The 17,821-nt window shown below is 49.4% G+C and overlaps 1 protein-coding gene across 3 annotated transcripts in view; it reads left to right on the forward strand.

The window, feature by feature from the left end:
• Positions 1-3,635, forward strand: part of GSE1 (Gse1 coiled-coil protein) — a 439,204-nt gene extending 435,569 nt beyond the window's left edge. For all 3 annotated transcript variants that reach the window (XM_088448022.1, XM_088448023.1, XM_088448024.1), the window contains one exon: positions 2,258-3,635. In XM_088448022.1, the coding sequence (XP_088304148.1) occupies positions 2,258-2,392 (135 nt within the window). In that variant the 3' untranslated portion in view covers positions 2,393-3,635. The remainder of the gene's footprint in view (positions 1-2,257) is intronic.
• The last annotated feature ends 14,186 nt before the right edge of the window (positions 3,636-17,821 follow it).

Below are 17,821 nucleotides of genomic sequence, written 5' to 3' on the forward strand. Positions count from 1 at the left end.
GAAGTGCCAGGCCTACTTAGCTGGCTGCTACTCTAGCGCAGTCCCTCCCGCATAATGGTGTCCGTATCGTGGTGTCAGTGTGCGCTGATAGAGATTTGCACTAAACCTTCCTTCTGTAACTACCCCAATTCCTGTGCAATCTGTAGTGGACTCCCCTGACTGGTCTGGATGTATAAGTGTCCTGTATATTCCTACATGGAATCATTAAAGTCTGTGACTACACAGGATGGAACATTCCCTTCTGGCTGATGATCCATACGCTGCACATAAATAGGCAAATCATTTTCTTACCTGATCATTTATTTTCTCTGAGCGGCACAACAGGCCGGACCAATGGCCCAATTCCTTTCTTACCCGAGATGCTCTACACCCCTGGAAGGTAGACCGTGGTCCATGCCTGATGTGACCTCCCAGCTGCACAATAGCTCCTCCGAGAACAGAGGTCGTCGCTGATCTGTCAGACTCCATGGCAGCCCTGACTGTACCCAACAACCACGTAAATCAGTCCAGCTACGGCCCATTCCTATACACATTGCATTTATTCATCATTTGCCCAAAGAGTATTTTTTCCCACCTTTTCCTATCTCATGAATTCCGGATCTCCAGAAGACAACATTTGAAAAGTGTATGAAGCCCTGTGAGCTCGGGAAGACTCTGTGATGGCGGCGTACGCCGTCAGGGAGCGCAGAGAGATACGCCGTCAGGGAGCGCAGAGAGATACGCCGTCAGGGAGCGCAGAGAGATACGCCGTCAGGGAGCGCAGAGAGATACGCCGTCAGGGAGCGCAGAGAGATACGCCGTCAGGGAGCGCAGAGAGATACGCCGTCAGGGAGCGCAGAGAGATACGCCGTCAGGGAGCGCAGAGAGATACGCCGTCAGGGAGCGCAGAGAGATACGCCGTCAGGGAGCGCAGAGAGATACGCCGTCAGGGAGCGCAGAGAGATACGCCGTCAGGGAGCGCAGAGAGATACGCCGTCAGGGAGCGCAGAGAGATACGCCGTCAGGGAGCGCAGAGAGATACGCCGTCAGGGAGCGCAGAGAGATGATCGGTTCTCTGACATCCTAGTCCTAGAGGAGGCCTGTCCAACCTGTAGTATTCCAGCTGATCAGTGGTAGGTTATGTTGGGACTTGTAGTTCCACAACAGCTGGAGAGCCACAGGTTGGCCAGGCCTGTTGTAGAGTAATAGACTGAGACCTGGAGTATGGTCTTTATACTTTAAGGGCGGAATTCAATTCATTCCAGCCCCTATTGCGCCCGACAGAGCTATTCTATTCTTGCTCCTGTCGGGCGCGATCAGCTGCCAAGCGCTACACTTCAGCTCACAGCTCCAGGGGGATGAGAGCTGAAATGTGCGAAAAGTGACATGTTTGGGCGCCCAAACATCACTTTTCGCGATCGCACCCAGCACTTTGGTCAGGTTTAGCTGCTTTACGCGGCTAAACCTGACCTCTATGGGCGCGATCAGCACGAAGAATGGCAGCAATTGAATAGCGGCCCGCGATCTCCTGTCACTTTAGACGGGAGATCCGGACCGCGTAATCAATTGAATTCCGCCCTAAGAATCCTTTTAAGTGCCCAGAACCTGTGCCCCAAGATTGGATGAGGGAGTAAAAAAAAAAATATAAATAACTCAATTATACTAACCCTATAGCTGACCCCTGAATAGGGGCTTTCCCTTCACCGGGTGTCATCTACTTGGGGCAGACTCTTTTTCAGCCAGCTGTGGTACCAACATTGCAACTTGCTGCATTGTATAAGAAAATGAAGGCATGCCACACTATCTACTATTATAAGTTGCCCTGCTCACTCCCGGTGGGCATATCCAGAGTCAGCGACACTGGAAGGGCCCTGGGTTTGGTTCCTACACTCCATGGCTGTCCCAGACTATCTGCTAAAGACGGGAGGAAAATAAATAATGACCTGGACAGTAAGGAGTTGTCCTAATATGTACATCTGGTGGCATGTACGATTTCCGATCTCTCTCTGCTCAGGATGGAGCTGCCATGGAGTCTGATAATGAAATACGGACTATATCCGGGGTCCTGTGATGCTTTGCTTCCCCAGAACTCTTCCACGGCCCCTGGCAGCAAGTTTCATATTTTGTGTTTATAATTCAAGTATAGTCCTCAAAACATTTGTGGGGTGGATGTGCCAGGGGTGGAAGCCCTGTGAGCAGAGCGATGGATTGCTAGGACATTTGTACTGTGTAATATATATATTATAACCGTCCTTCCGTCTTTGTATCTTCCCTGCAGGATCTGATGAGTCAGAAGCAGAAAGTGGTCTCTGAGAGGGAGAGGCTACAAGCTGAACTGGAACACTTTAGAAAGTGCCTTGTTTTGCCCACCTCGCCATGGTCTAGGGGATACTTCAAAGGCCACCCCAGGTGACACACCCTCTTGCACTAGCTCTGAACGTTCAGTATAGAAATATCTATTTTATTATCTTGATATTTAATATTTTTCACCGGGAGGATTGGAAAAAGGATCCGCCACCTCTTCTGTTGCTTCCTGTACTACCGTGGGGAGCAAAAGAAAAAAAACCTAGAGACAAAAAATATAAATATATATATATAAATATGAATGTGCCATGCATGACTCAATGGATGAAGGGATTGGCAAGGAGAACCCGGCCTCACCTATAGCCACCTGCTTACCGAATCCCCGGTCAGGACAGTACAAGCGATAGGACTGTACCATTGTGGACGCCTTCCTTCCCTCCTCTATCATCGCCATCGTGCTGTCGTATAGAGCTGCCGCCTGCTTACCACATCCCCGGTCAGGACAGGACAAGCGATAGGACTGTACCATTGTGAGCACCTACTTTCCCTCCTCTATCATCGCCATCGTGCTGTCTTATGGATTTGCCGCCAGCTTACCACATCCCCGGTCAGAACAGGACAAGCGATAGGACTGTACCATTGTGAACGCCTTCCTTCCCTCCTCTATCATCGCCATTGTGTTGTCGTATAGAGCTGCCACCTGCTTACCACATCCCCGGTCAGGACAGGACAAGCGATAGGACTGTACCATTGTGGACGCCTTCCTTCCCTCCTCTATCATCGCCATTGTGCTGTCGTATAGAGCTGCCGCCTGCTTACCACTTCCCTGGTCAGGACAAGCGATAGGACTGTACCATTATGGACGCCTTCCTTCCCTCCTCTATCATTGCCATCGTGCTGTCGTATAGAGCTGCCGCCTGCAGCCTTTATTTATCACTTGTTCCTTACAGACCATTCAGGCCACCAAAAATGACTCAATTTATATTTTCTTCTTCCCCCGGATAATAGATGTTTTTTTTTTTTCTTTTTCTTTTTTTGTTTGATTTTCTTGCTTTTGTTCTCAAGACCTGATGAGATTTTGAAGAACTTATCCTACATGAAAGAGGAAAGGAGATGGGTTTATCCCGGCAGCGCTTTGCAGCTTGCACAGGGAATGCACTTACGCCTGGAAGTCGGAGTGATAAGGTACCTTCCTGGCCGCCAGGTGGTTGCGGTATCACTGCGAAGCTGCTACACTCCTCCCTCATACACACAATAACCCACCTATTACTGTACATAGTAAAAATAAGGTTTTTGTATGTTTTTATTACGTTAATTATTGTTATAAAGATAAAAGCCTGCCATTCAACGTGCTTCTGTTTTTGGTTTCTTGCAGCCAGGGAGCGGGGTAAATAAACCCTTGTTACATTGCTGATTAGTGTCTGATCTGCTGCAGGACAGGAATAGGACCTATCACGTGGGTTTTTGTCTGTCTTTGGTGAAACAGAATGAAATGAAAAACAGGCATTTGCTTCTCCATGTATACTGGGGATGGGGGTTACCAGACCTCATAATGGTTGGGTTTGGGGTTTCTGCTTTTATTATCTTTGTATGTGTTCTTATTACAACTTTTACCTCTGAGCCGATTCATCTGAGGGGGGGAGGCATGCGATACGTGGCGGCGTGTACTACATGCGATGCGTGATACACCCACCCACAATGTTTATTACATCTCTGACACTCAGCACTATGGAAACTCCAGAGGTAACACTTACAATGTGTCCATAGCAGATGTCATAAATAAAGTTATTGAAGGGAAGTGGCGCATGGTATACATGTACAAAGGAATATTTGCACTATATAAACGCTCATGCACATAATGGTCTATATGCATTACATATGCATACAATTGTTTTTTTATTTTAAGAACATGAATTTTTCATTATTAAAAACCATTTCACTTCTCTACCATACCCCACTTCTATTACTTTATGTATAACATTAGTCGCCACCATCTGTTTAAACAATAAAAAAAAAATATATATAGTTGAATTACAAGAAAAACCAGCACAGCAGCCGCCAGTAACATTACGCCATGCTTTGTGAGCTCCTACACTGGCACATTGGCAGAAGCACAACCCGCACGTACACACTCATACATGGACACACCACTGACGATTCTACTTATTTATTAAAATGTGATTGGTTGCTATGGGCACCATCTCTACTTCTAAAAACTCTCACTTTAGATTTCCTGGGGTAAATGTACTAAACTCCTGAAACAGTGCAGCATATACCCCAACATGACATGTACAATAGCAGCCCTTGTACATACACATCACCTGCACACCATTCTACTCTGGTCACTTGTAGGACCAGCAGGAATAACACAGCTGTAAGGAGTCCTTTATACTGACAAATCCTTATTGTTCAATTATGTTACTTCAAACCAAGTCCAATTTTTTGGTTTAAGCGAGATCTCTTCCTTGCAGCAATATTTGTCTATCTGGCTTCCCATACAACCAGCTATTGGTTGCAGGTTACTTTATGAAGTACTGGCAGGTGGGATAATGTGACCACTACAGGCTCTGGCAGGACCCTCATCATTATCATATTACAGTGGGTGTGAGGTGGTTGGAAGATCTCTCTCCTAAGTGAAGTTTTAAAATGATAGGTACATACACCAGAAAAACACCATGCATGTAATTACATGATCTAAACTAGAAGCTGTGCCATGGATACTGCACCACTACAAAGTCCATTCACCAGCACGTCCTACTTCCTGACAGACACACCACCGACGTCCTATTTCCCGACACGGACACACCACCGACTTCCTTCCAGAGACACTACAGACATCCCGCTTCCCGACACATACCCTGACACACCACCGACGTCCTACTTCCCTACAAGGACACACCACCGACGTCCTACTTCCCTACAAGGACACACCACCGATGTCGTCCTTCCTTACAAGGACACACCACCAACGTCCTACTTCCTGACACGGACACACCACCGACATCTGGGCACACAATCGAAGTCCTACTTCCCTACAAGGACACATCATCGACGTCCTACTTCCTTACAGATACACCATGACATCCTACTTCCCGACACGGACACACTATCGACGTCCTACTTCCCGACACTCCACCGATGTCCTACTCCCCGAAACGGACACACCACCGACATCGTCCTTCCCGACAATGACACACAATCAACGTCCTACTTCCCGACACAGAGACACCACCGACATCCTACTTCCCAATACTGACACACCACCGACGTCCTACTTCCCGAAACGGACACACCACCGATGTCCTACTTCCCGAAACGGACACACCACCGACTTCCTTCCAGAGACACTACAGACATCCCGCTTCCCGACACATACCCTGACACACCACCGACGTCCTACTTCCCTACAAGGACACACCACCGACGTCCTACTTCCCTACAAGGACACACCACCGATGTCGTCCTTCCTTACAAGGACACACCACCAACGTCCTACTTCCTGACACGGACACACCACCGACATCTGGGCACACAATCGAAGTCCTACTTCCCTACAAGGACACATCATCGACGTCCTACTTCCTTACAGATACACCATGACATCCTACTTCCCGACACGGACACACTATCGACGTCCTACTTCCCGACACTCCACCGATGTCCTACTCCCCGAAACGGACACACCACCGACATCGTCCTTCCCGACAATGACACACAATCAACGTCCTACTTCCCGACACAGAGACACCACCGACATCCTACTTCCCAATACTGACACACCACCGACGTCCTACTTCCCGAAACGGACACACCACCGATGTCCTACTTCCCTACAAGGACACACCACCGACGTCCTACTCACCGACACACCACCGACAGATATCCTACTTCCTGACACTGACCCACCACCGACTTCCTACTTCCCGACACCAGACTTCCTGACACACTGCCTACTTCCTGACGTGGACTCACCACATGTCTTATTTCCTGACACACTACCGACATCTTACTTCCGGACACATGCCTGGACCCACCAGTAATATTCTACTACCTAACATACATGGACACACTAACAACGTCCTATTTCTGACACATAAATGGACAAACCACTGACTTTTTACTTCCCGATACATATGTGGACACTCCACCACCAAACACTGGAAAAACAAGGGTCTTATGTCATTAAATATAGATTAACCACATACATGGTCTCATGATAGACCTTGCACTAGTCACTCAACAAGCCTCTCCCATGCCATACACACTATAGAGAACACCATCTACTTATATGACTAGAAGGTAATCCATTGACCATGGTGTCAGCAGTTTCCCCATTAAGGACTGGGTACAGCAGTTTTGAGCTTGCTGTGATATTTTGTTATAGTGCTTTTCACTCACATAAATCAGAATGGAAAAACTACAAACCAGAGCAGACTGCGATGTGCACTTAAAACACAGAAGCAGAGAAAATTAGAGTTATGGTAGACTTCTTTTGATAACGCCTTTTCTTCGAGGTCCTCAGGGATACGGGATATTACGGTTGAAGAGATCCAGGCACCAAACAGTTAGAGCTTTTAGTTCCCAGGATGCCTCGGGTCCTCCTCCATATATACCCCGCCCCTAGCCACAGGCCTTCAGTTTTGTTAACAAGCCTCAAGGCAGGATAAGGAAGAACAATCGTACACCAGAAACACTCTTACACAAGATGAGGGAATCAGTGGCCGAAAGAAAAAATTACCCATGCAGCCAGGTGCGTCAGGGTCGGTGCCCTATGGACCTCAAAGAAAAGGAGTTATCAAGGTAAGTCTACCATAACTATTTTCTTCTTCAGGGTCCATAGGGATCCACAGGGATGTCATAAAGCAGGTCCCCTAGGGTGGGGTACGCTTCTGAGCAGAAAGGAGAACTTGTCGCCCAAAGGAAGCACCCTGAAAGGCAAAAAGTATCAAAGGCATAGCACCTAAGAGAAGTGTGGACAGAAGACCACGTGGCTGCCTTGCACAACTGTTCAGCAGAGGGACGACTAAATGGCCTTACATACGGAGTAGAATGTGCTGTCACTGTGCTTGGGACAGGGAGATCAGCCTGTGTGTACACCTGAGAGATAGTCATGAGTAGCCATCCCGCCAGAGTCTGCTGGCCATCTTCATTTATGCAAACCATAGAATACAAATAAAAGCTTCTAATTTTCTAACAGTTTTTGTACGCTCCACATAAATACAGAGAGCACGAATTACATCTAGGGAGGCTTCATCTACAGAAAGATCTGGAGCCTGAAAAGTTGGAACTACAATTTCTTCATTCACATGATTACGGGACACTTCCTTAGGAAGGTAACCCTCCCTTGTACGAAGAACAGCTTTATCCTGGTGAAAAATCAAAAATGGGGAGCGACAAGAGTGCTGCTAAATCAGAGACTCTGCGTGCAGAAGAGATAGTGAGGAGAAAAAGTGTTTTCGCTGGCAACCATTTCAAATCCACAGAGTACAGGGGTTCAATGGGGGAACTTGTTGCCCCTTAAGAACCAAAGACAAATCCCACGGTGCTACAAAAGGAGGCAACATCTGGTAATGAGGCAATCTGCCTCTGGAACCAGACTGACAGTGCAGAAACCTGCACTTTCAAAGTGGCCAGACAGAGACCACAGTCTAAACCCGCCTGGAGAAAAGCCAGTACCCTGGAAATCCTAAACACCTTAGGATCATACTTTCTGTGGGAACGCCACTGACCAAAAGAATGCCAAACCCTGCAATAGATGCGGGCAGAGGCAGGCTTTCGTGCCCTAAGCATTGTCTGAATTACAAACTGGAAAAACCTTTTGCTCCTAGGATGGAACACAAAGCCAGACTAGGTAAATCATGATGCCGGCAGGGACCCTTGTTTGTATAGAGTAAGAGGATACAGACTGTCTGTATAGATTCTCTATGTCGGTGAACCAATGATGCCTGGGCCAAGCCGGAGCCAGCAGTATTACTGTTCCGCCTTCCTGCTTGAATTTCCTGAGAACTCTTGGAAGGAGGGAAATTGGAGGTAAGAGATAAGCCAGCTTGAAGTCCCATCTTACTGCCAGTGTGTCCACAAAGGCTGCTGATGGGTCTCTGGACCCGTACCTGAGGGCCTTGTGGTTGTGACGTGATGCCATGAGATCCGTTTCTGGGAGACCCCACTTGTTTACCAGGAGCTGAAACACTCCCGGATGGAGAGACCACTCTCCGGCGTGTATGTCTTGGCGACTTAGGATGTCTGCTTCCCAATTGAGTACTCCCAGTGTGAATATTGCCGATTTGGCCAGAAGATGACGTTCTGCCCAAATCAGAATCTTTGTCACTTCTTTCATGGCTGCATAACTTCTTGTGCCTCCCTGATGATTGAGTCTGGCCACTGTAGTAGCGTTGTTGGACTGGATCTGGACCGGCCTGCCCCGGAGCAGGTCCTGTGCCATAAGTGCTTTGTATACTGCTCAGTTCCAGAATGTTTATGGGCAGATGACTTTCCTGATTTGTCCATCTTCCCTGAAAGGTGTGATAACCTGTCACTTCCCCCATTCGAATGAATGGCGTCCGTGGTGAGAAGCACCCAATTTGGAATCTAGGATGGGCGCCCTTTGTTCAGATTATCCTTTGTTTAGCCACCACAGGAGGGAGTGACGCACCTCTGGAGTGAGAAGGATCTTCTGAGACTATTAGATGACACTGTCTGTTCCACCTGGAGAGAATCAATCTTTCCAGAGGCCTGGAATGGAACCGAGTATACCCCACCATGTCGAAAGTGGATACCATTGATCCCAGGACCTGCATTGCTAACCGAATGGATACCCTTTGCTTGCATATTCTCAACGATAGGGTCACAATCTTGTCCTCTCGAAGAAACAGTCTGTGCTCGAGATTCCAGAAGAGCTCCCAGATGTACCATTTGCTGTGTTGGAGAAAACGATTATTTCTTCTAATTGATTATCCAGCCGTGTATTAGTAGGCAGTCTATGGTCAGTTGAAGATGGCTTTGTAAAACAACCGGGAGTCTGCGCTAATATCAGGTCGTCCAGATATGGTAATATTATGACTCCATGATGCCTGAGATAGGCTGTCAAGACCGCCATTATTTTGATAAATACCCGGGGGGCCGTAGATGGGCCAAAAGGTAGTGCCTGAAATTGGTAATGTTGCTCAAGGACAGCAAACCGTAAAAATTGTTGGTGGGATGGTATAATAGGAACATGCAGATATGCATCCTGAATGTCCAGGGAAACCATATAATACCCAGGCTCCATTCCCCAAATAATTGACCGGAGAGTTTTTAGATTTAGAATAGGGCGATGAGCCCCATTTGGTTTGTTGTGACACAGGAACTGGGATTATTACCCCTGCCTGCACAGGGAATGAATGGCTTCCTGAAGGGCCAAGGCCTTGACCGCATCTGATGGAGGATCTGTGCAAAAAAACTTCTGTGGAGGATGCCTCCTGAAAGTGAGGGCATACACCTGCGAGACCACTTCTTGGACCCAGGCATCTGTTGTTGTTGGCGGACGTCAGACCTTTTAGTTTGTCGCCCTGTAGTCCTGCGAAAGCTAGATGGCTTAGAGAAAGGATGTTCCCTTGCTCGTCGCTGAGGACTAAAGGACTGAAAAGAAACCTGGTGCATTTACTTTATTGTAGCTGTAGATGGCAGACCTGCTGACTTTGAAGCCGCCAGAGTAGCTATTATTTTATTATTTTATCTAACTCTGCTCCAAAAAACAAGAGATATGGTAAGAACTTACCTTTGTTATCTCTGTTTCTACGAAGTCCATAGGGTCCACAGGGTTGACCTTGGGGTATAGCTTGGATCTGGATCCACGGGCACCATACAGTTAAAGCTTTAGCTCCCAGGATGCACTTGGGTCCTCCTCTATACCCCGCCCCTGAGCCACAGGCACCTCAGTTGGTAAGTAGCCTAGGCCGAAGGAGGAGACTAAACAGAGAGAAGGAAGGAAGGAAGACTGGAACACACAAGAAACCATACTCACAGAAATGGGAGACGGAAACACCGGTGACCAGCCACACAGACCATATGAAGCCAGGTGCGTCAGGGCGGGCGCCCTGTGGACCCTATGGACTTCGTAGAAACAGAGATAACAAAGGTAAGTTCTTACCATATCTCTTGTTTTCTACTTCAGGGTCCATAGGGGGTCCACAGGGTTGACCTTGGGGATGTCCCAAAGCAGTTCAACTAAGGGCGGGGACGCTCCTGAGCAGAAAGGAGAATCCTGCGCCCGAAGGATGCATCCTGAGAGGCAAAGGTGTCAAACGCATAAAACCTCAAAAATGTCTGAATTGAAGACCAATTGGCTGCCTTGCACAGCTGAACAGCGGAGGCACCACGTCTAGCAGCCCAAGAAGGGCCTACAGACCGAGTGGAATGAGCCTTAACCGAGGCTGGAACAGGCAAACGTTCCTGTATATAAGCCTCCCTAATAACAGAACAAAGCCAACGGGCTAAAGTTTGTTTGTTGGCAGGCCAACCCCTCTTATGGAAACCAAAGAGGATGAACAACGAATCGGACTTCCTAACAGAGGCCGTCCGCTCAACATAAATTCTGAGAGCCCGGACCACGTCCAGCGAAGCCTCGCCAGCCGTAAGACCCGGAGCCTGAAAAGCTGGCACCACAAGTTCCTGATTTATGTGGAACTTAGAAACCACTTTAGGCAAAAACTCAGGAAGGGGGGGCTACAGGAAAGTGCCCCCAACTCTGATACCCTCCTGGCCGAAGCAAGAGCCAGGAGAAACACAGTCTTAAGTGTTAACCACTTGAGGTCAACCGACTCAAGAGGCTCAAAAGGAGGTCCCTGCAGGACCCGAAGAACCACCGCCAAGTCCCACAGAGCCACTGGAGGCACAAAGGGAGGCTGGATCCTCAGAACACCTTGGAACAAAGTGTGAACGTCAGGCAGTGTGGCAATCCTTCGTTGGAACCACACTGACAGGGCCGATACATAAACTTTTACGGAAGCAAGCCGTAAGCCCAGGTCAAGACCTGACTGCAGAAATGCCAAAATCCTAGAAAACTCTGAACACCCGAGGGTCATAGCTTCTAGACTCGCACCACTGAAAGTAAGTGTGCCACACTCTGTGGTAAATCCGTGCAGAGGCAGGTTTACGTGCCCTAAGCATGGTAATGTTGACAGAGCTTGAAAAGCCCCGGGACCTTAAGACGGCTGTCTCAAGAGCCACGCCTTCAAAGACAGTCGACCCAGATCCGGGTAAAGGCAGGGACCCTGAGACAGCAGATCCCGACGTTGAGGCAGAAGGTACGGAGCGTCTACAGACAGGCCCCTGAGATCGGAGTACCAAGGACGTCTTGTCTAAGCTGGAGCCACCAGCAGAAATGTGCCTCTGTCCTGTTTGATCTTTCTGAGTACCCGAGGGAGCAGGGAGACTGGAGGAAACAGATACACTAGGTGAAACGACTATTTCACTGACAACGCATCCACTAGGCTTGCGCCTGCGTGTCTTGTCCTTGAGCCATATATGGGCAACTTTGTAATTGTGACGAGAGGCCATCAGGTCCAATTTCGGCAGTCCCCACCTGTCCACGAGAAGTTGAAACACCTCTGGGTGAAGCGACCATTCCCCGGGATGCACGTCGTGACGGCTGAGGAAGTCTGCCTCCCAATTGAGGACTCCCGGGACGAAGACTGCCGATATTGCTGGAAGGTGGCACTCCGCCCAAGTCAGGATTTGGGACACTTCCAACATCGCAGATCGACTGTGAGTTCCTCCCTGGTGATTTATGTATGCCACCGTGGTGGCGTTGTCTGATTGCACCTGAACTGCTCTTCCGAGAAGAACGGTGCCTGACGCCAGAAGAGCACGGTACACTGCCCGTAGCTCTAGAATGTTTATGGGAAGGACGGCCTCCTCCACCGACCAACGGCCCTGAAGAGACAACGAGCCGGTCACTGCCCCTCAACCGCGGAGACTGGCATCTGTCGTGAGCAGAACCCAGTCCGGAATCCAAAAGGGGCGACCCTGGCTGAGATGAGCTGACTGCAGCCACCACGCCAAGGACCGGCGCACTTCCGGGGACAATACCAGCATCTGGGATCGTATCCGGCGGGACAACCCGTTCCATTCCACAAGAATCTGCCCCTGCAGGGGTCTGGAATGGAACTGGGCGAACTCCACCATGTCGAATGCCGACAACATGGACCCCAGTGAATGTATTGACACCCTGCCACTGCTCAAGCAACCGTGTATCCTCAGTTGTAGGGAGGATACCTTTTCCAGAGTCAAGAAAATCCTTTGTTGACTGGAGTCCAGAAGTGCTCCCAGATGGACCATCCGTTGAGATGGGCTCAGAGATGACTTCTTCCAATTTATTAACCACCCGTGTGCTTGAAGACAAGCAATTGTCAGGTGGAGATGATGAAGAAGCACCTCCGGGGAGCTCGCCAGCAGCAGCAGATCGTCCAGGTACGTCAGCATCCGTATACCCTGACCCCGAAGGTGGACAGCCATGACTGCCATCACCTTGGTGAAAAATCTCGGCGCCGTGGAAAGATCGAAAGGCAACGCCCGAAATTGGTAGTGATGGTTTAGGGTAGCAAACCTCAAGTACCGCTGATGTGCCGGTGCTATGGGCACATGGAGATAGGCATCCTGGATATCGAGGGAGACCATGAAGTCCCCCGGTTCCATCGCCAGGATGATGGACCGCAATGTTTCCATCCTGAACTTGGGAACTCTGAGGTACTTGTTCAGAGACCTTAAATTCAGAATAGAGCGATGAGACCCATTGGGTTTCTGCACCAGAAGCAGAGATAGGAAGCTTTGGACTTGTCCAGCGAAGGACTCGTGCAAAAAAATTTTTGGGGTGGCCTGCACCGAAACGACAGGGCGTACCCCTGGGAGACTACTTCTCGAACCCAAGCATCTATGGTGGTACTGAACCAAGACTGGGCAAATCTGGGAAGTCGGCCTCCCACTCTGGGGTCCCCCAGAGAGAGGCCCGTCCCGTCAGGCAGCAGGTTTATCCTCCTGTTTGGAAGAGGGGCGCCGAGCATTCCATGCCTGCTTTTGGATGAGGCTTTGGTCGCTGAATGTCTCGGGAAGGACTGGCCCTTGGCCTTACCCTGAACCCGAAAGGACCGAAAAGGCAGTGTTCCTCACCTTAGCCGGCGCAGAAGCCGAAGGGAGGAAAACCGACTTGGACTTAGCCAAGGTATCCACTATTTTGTCCAAATCCGGACCTAATTGCAAATCTCCATTAAAGGGGAGACCTCCAGACCCTTTTTAGAGTCCGCATCAGCCCTCCAGGACCGCAGCCACAAGGATCTCCGAGCAGACACAGCCGAAACTCTAGAGGTTAACATGCTTGCGTCCAATGACGCTTCCCCAATATAGGAATCGGCATCCCTCATTTGTGCCACTAATGCTCTCTGAACAACCGGAACACCGTCCGTAAGAGAATCCTCCAAGGCTTTGGCCCAGTTCTCAATGGCTTTAGCCACGCAGGAAATGGCCATGGACGGGCGCGCCACCGCTCCGGAGAGCGAGTAAATGGACTTCAAACAAATCTCCACTTTCCTGTCCGTTGGATCCTTTAAAGAGGAAATAGACGGCAAGGGTAGCGTAGCGGTTTTAACCAAGCGAGTGACATGTGAATCCACCGCCGGTGGAGTCTCCCATTTCCTGCAATGATCCTCAGGAAAGGGATAATGAGAAGCCAACCTTTTCTGCGGTTGGAATCTTTTTGCTGGGTAATGGCCAGGCCCCCGCCATATGATCCGCCAACTGATCGGACAGAGGGAACACATTAGAAGTAACCTTTGCTTTCTTGAAGTCAGGAAACTTCGACTTAGGGCGGTGCGGGCTATTCTCAATATAGAAGAGGAGGCACCGGTCCCTAACTAATGCTGGAACATTAATGGAGGACCTAGGCTCAACCTCCTGTCCCACAGCATCCAAATCAGAATCCTCATGGACCTCTCCATCATCTGAAGAGGGATCAGATTCTGATACCTGCGCAGTGAGTAAACTCACAACAGGCCGCTTAGTCGCCTTCTGTGGCACATCACCCTGCAAAAATGACTGAAAAGCCGAGGATGAAGCCGCCAAACTCTGTACCGAGTTGGAGAGAACATCCACCCAAGGCGGAGGAGCCGACTGAGGGAAGCCCTGAAAAGGCACTACAGACTGTTGTGATACAGGGGGAGGCTGGACATACACAGGCAGCCCCGAATACTGTCTCACAGTCTGGGCCCCGGAGGGAGACCGCAATACCTGCGGAATATCCGGGGAATGGGAGATAGAGTGCTGGGACAATGCCCCAGAAGGGGTCACTGTAGGGATCGACATCTGCAATAGATGTCAGCACTTGTGAAAACATCGCCCAAGGGGGGTCCTGCTGCATAGGGGGTATATAGGGGCCTGGTGCCAGCTGGCACTGCCCGCAAAGACCATCCTGAGATAAATCCTCCCATTAACACCAGCAGAACAGCGTCTGCAGGAAAGCAACACAGGAGCCCCGGAGTGCTCAGTCTCCTCATCAGACATGATACAGTAATTATGCAATAAATACTTATCAGCAGAGGACATACGGTGTTAACACCCTCGCACTCACCAGCATGCAACACAAACAGGCCCAAAAATATGGTACTGTGTAGCACACAACAGTATGTGACTGACCTCACAAATACATGATTTATAAAAGTGAGGTTAATAGAAAAACGCCCCTCCCCCACACACCTTCGGGCTGTAGGAGAAGCAAAGGGATAGATATAAGCTGACAGCAAGTAGAGAATAAGTACAGGCAGCAGCACTAGCAAAGTCACATACAATGCAGGAAGATTGTACTTACTGCACCAATCGCTGCCCTCAACCTCCCAGATTCAGTGTCTGGGGGGAGTTATAGCGCTGTGTACACTGTCCTTTAGGTAGGGGAGAGGTACTCAGGGGGACCTGACCATGCACCTGCCTGGGAGCCTGCGTTAGCCGGAGAGCTCTGAGGAGGAGTGGCCAGCAGAGGAGCAGCTCAGCGACGCCAGTACACGTGAGAAAAGGCGCGCTGAGCTGAGGAGCCGCTAAACCAGGGAAGGCTGCCTCCCCTGGCTAGTATTTAACACCAGGGACGCCGGTTCCCCTCCGGAACTTATACCCTTGTGGTCCAGCGGAGCGCGGGGTATGCCTGCATGAGGGGGAGCCCGCCGACGCTACTAGCGCCGCCGGTCTGTCCCCAGAGACCGGCGGCAACTGACTGCATTTATCCCCGCGAGTGGCGCTAAGAGCACTGCTCGCGGCTTACCTGTTCCCCGTAGAGTCCGGCAGCAGTCAGAGGGAGGTCCCGGAGCCATGCTAGGACTAACTCCGGGGTCCCGCTGTGATCGCCAGATCAGTACTGGCGTCGCAGCGCCAGCGGGGTGTTGAAGCGGCAGCATGGACGTCCAGAAGGACAATCCTATGCTGCTGCATTAAGTGTAAAACGAGAGAAAAAATAAAAAACTTTTCTTCTGTAAAAATAAAGCTCCTGCAGCCCCACTGCACAGTGCAACCGACTTCGGCCGGCACCAAACTGAAGTGCCTGTGGCTCGGGGGGCGGGGTATAGAGGAGGACCCAAGTGCATCCTGGGAGCTAAAGCTTTAACTGTATGGTGCCCGTGGATCCAGATCCAAGCTATACCCCAAGGTCAACCCTGTGGACCCCCTATGGACCCTGAAGTAGAAAGTACTTTTCCATAGAAAGGTAAGACTTCCAGAGCCTTCTTTGGTTAAGATCCTAGAAAGCTGATACAAGATCAAAGGACCCCACTATTGATGATGCCTTAGAAGCTAAAATTCCAGCATCTACTGCAGCTCCTCCGATCTCCTCACTCCCCTTATATGGGAGATATTCATCATCTGTTCTCTGGTAGCATTTGATAAAGACTCTTCCAATGCCCCTGTCCATAATTCAACAGCTTTGGCTACCCAGGCTCCAGCCATAGCTGGACGAGTAACCTCTCCTGATGATGAAAATATTGCCTTAAGACATGCTTCAAGTTTTCTATGTGTGGAATCCTTCAGAGAAGATGCTGACGGAATAGGCAACGTAGCATTTCTGATTAAATGCAACACATGAGCATCCACCGTAGGAGGTACCTCCGCTTAGTGCCTACAGAAGATGGGAAAGGATGTCACGATGTTATTCTTTTATGCACATAAGACAGTTTGTCCGGGTTACCCCCATGCCTCTTCTAAAAGTTCTGTGAGCTGTTATGATACAGGAAACTCTGTTTTGTCCACCTCTGGTGGTGATTAACCACTTAACTGACGAATTCTTTTTCCAAAAACCGCTCCAAAATTGTCGGTTGCTTTTATGATTGAATTAGGTCACGAACATAATTTTAAACTTATCCATCACTATTTTAGTTGAAATTATTATTTTTTTTTTTTTAAACACAGTATACCATAAAATGTGCAATTTTTATGTTATACTGTAGTGATGGCCATTGATGGTTTGACCATCGTTTGAAGCCATCAATTGTTTTGCGATTGGTCGAAGAGATCTGTGTAGATCACAACTGACTGTTTCCTAAACATCGATTGAGGGTTGCCATTGATGGTGCAACATTGATGGCCACCAGCAATTGCAAACCCACTTGTTTTCAGTCAGACCATCGATGGTCGGTTGCCATCCCTAATCAGAGGCTCTGCGATATCCATCGATCGTGTGTGTGTGTGTATGTGTGTGTGTGTGTGTGTGTATATATATATATATATATAAAAAATATCATAACTACATGTGTTGCCCGATCACTGTGGCCAGCAGTGATCGGGACACAAAGGAGGAGGAGGCGCAGGTGTAGAGGGACCGGCAGCTGCTGGAAGTTAACTTCCAGCAGCCGCCCACTGTGTATTTCTGACTGGTCGTATCTGATACGACCGTGCCAGGCAAGTGGTTAAACATTGGAGCCTTCTTACTATGAACTGGTTCATCATCCTGAATATCTAGGTCTGATTTAACCGCCATCACCAAAGAATCTGTGGACGGATGGTCCTCCTCCCCCAAGTTAGATGATACGCATAGTTCCTCTTCAGGGTCTGATTCCCCTGATGATGTATCTGAATCCATATGTTGAGCAGACTGATACTAAGGTGCCTAAGCGCAAGTTATCTTAACTACCAGTCTGCTATCAACATTAGATGGTGCCATACTCTGACTAGAATGGCCGTAACCATCCTTCCAGGACATGCTTCTTCCCCTAAGCAGCATCAACCAGCTGTGTACCCCGGCAGATTTGCGTCTGCTGCCAATCCCTGGCGTTAGACAATAAGGCCCCAGCGGTCTAGTGCGCACACTCCCGGTGCCAGAAGTAAGGACTGCCACGCCTGATCCCCCTTAAGCGAGGAATTGCCTTACCCAACATCTCCGTGCATCCAGCACGCGGCATCATACTGGACTTTGAGAAGAACTGATTCCACACCAACGGACCTGGGCACCTACCGGTAGGTCAGCACCCGTTCTCCTCACCAGTGCGGGACGCCGCATAGTGGGAGCACCCCATATCACCTCCAACAGGGCATC

Source organism: Taudactylus pleione, unplaced genomic scaffold (genome assembly GCF_031769625.1).
Source record: "Taudactylus pleione unplaced genomic scaffold, aTauple2 ptg000447l, whole genome shotgun sequence".
NCBI classification, from domain to species: domain Eukaryota; kingdom Metazoa; phylum Chordata; class Amphibia; order Anura; family Myobatrachidae; genus Taudactylus; species Taudactylus pleione.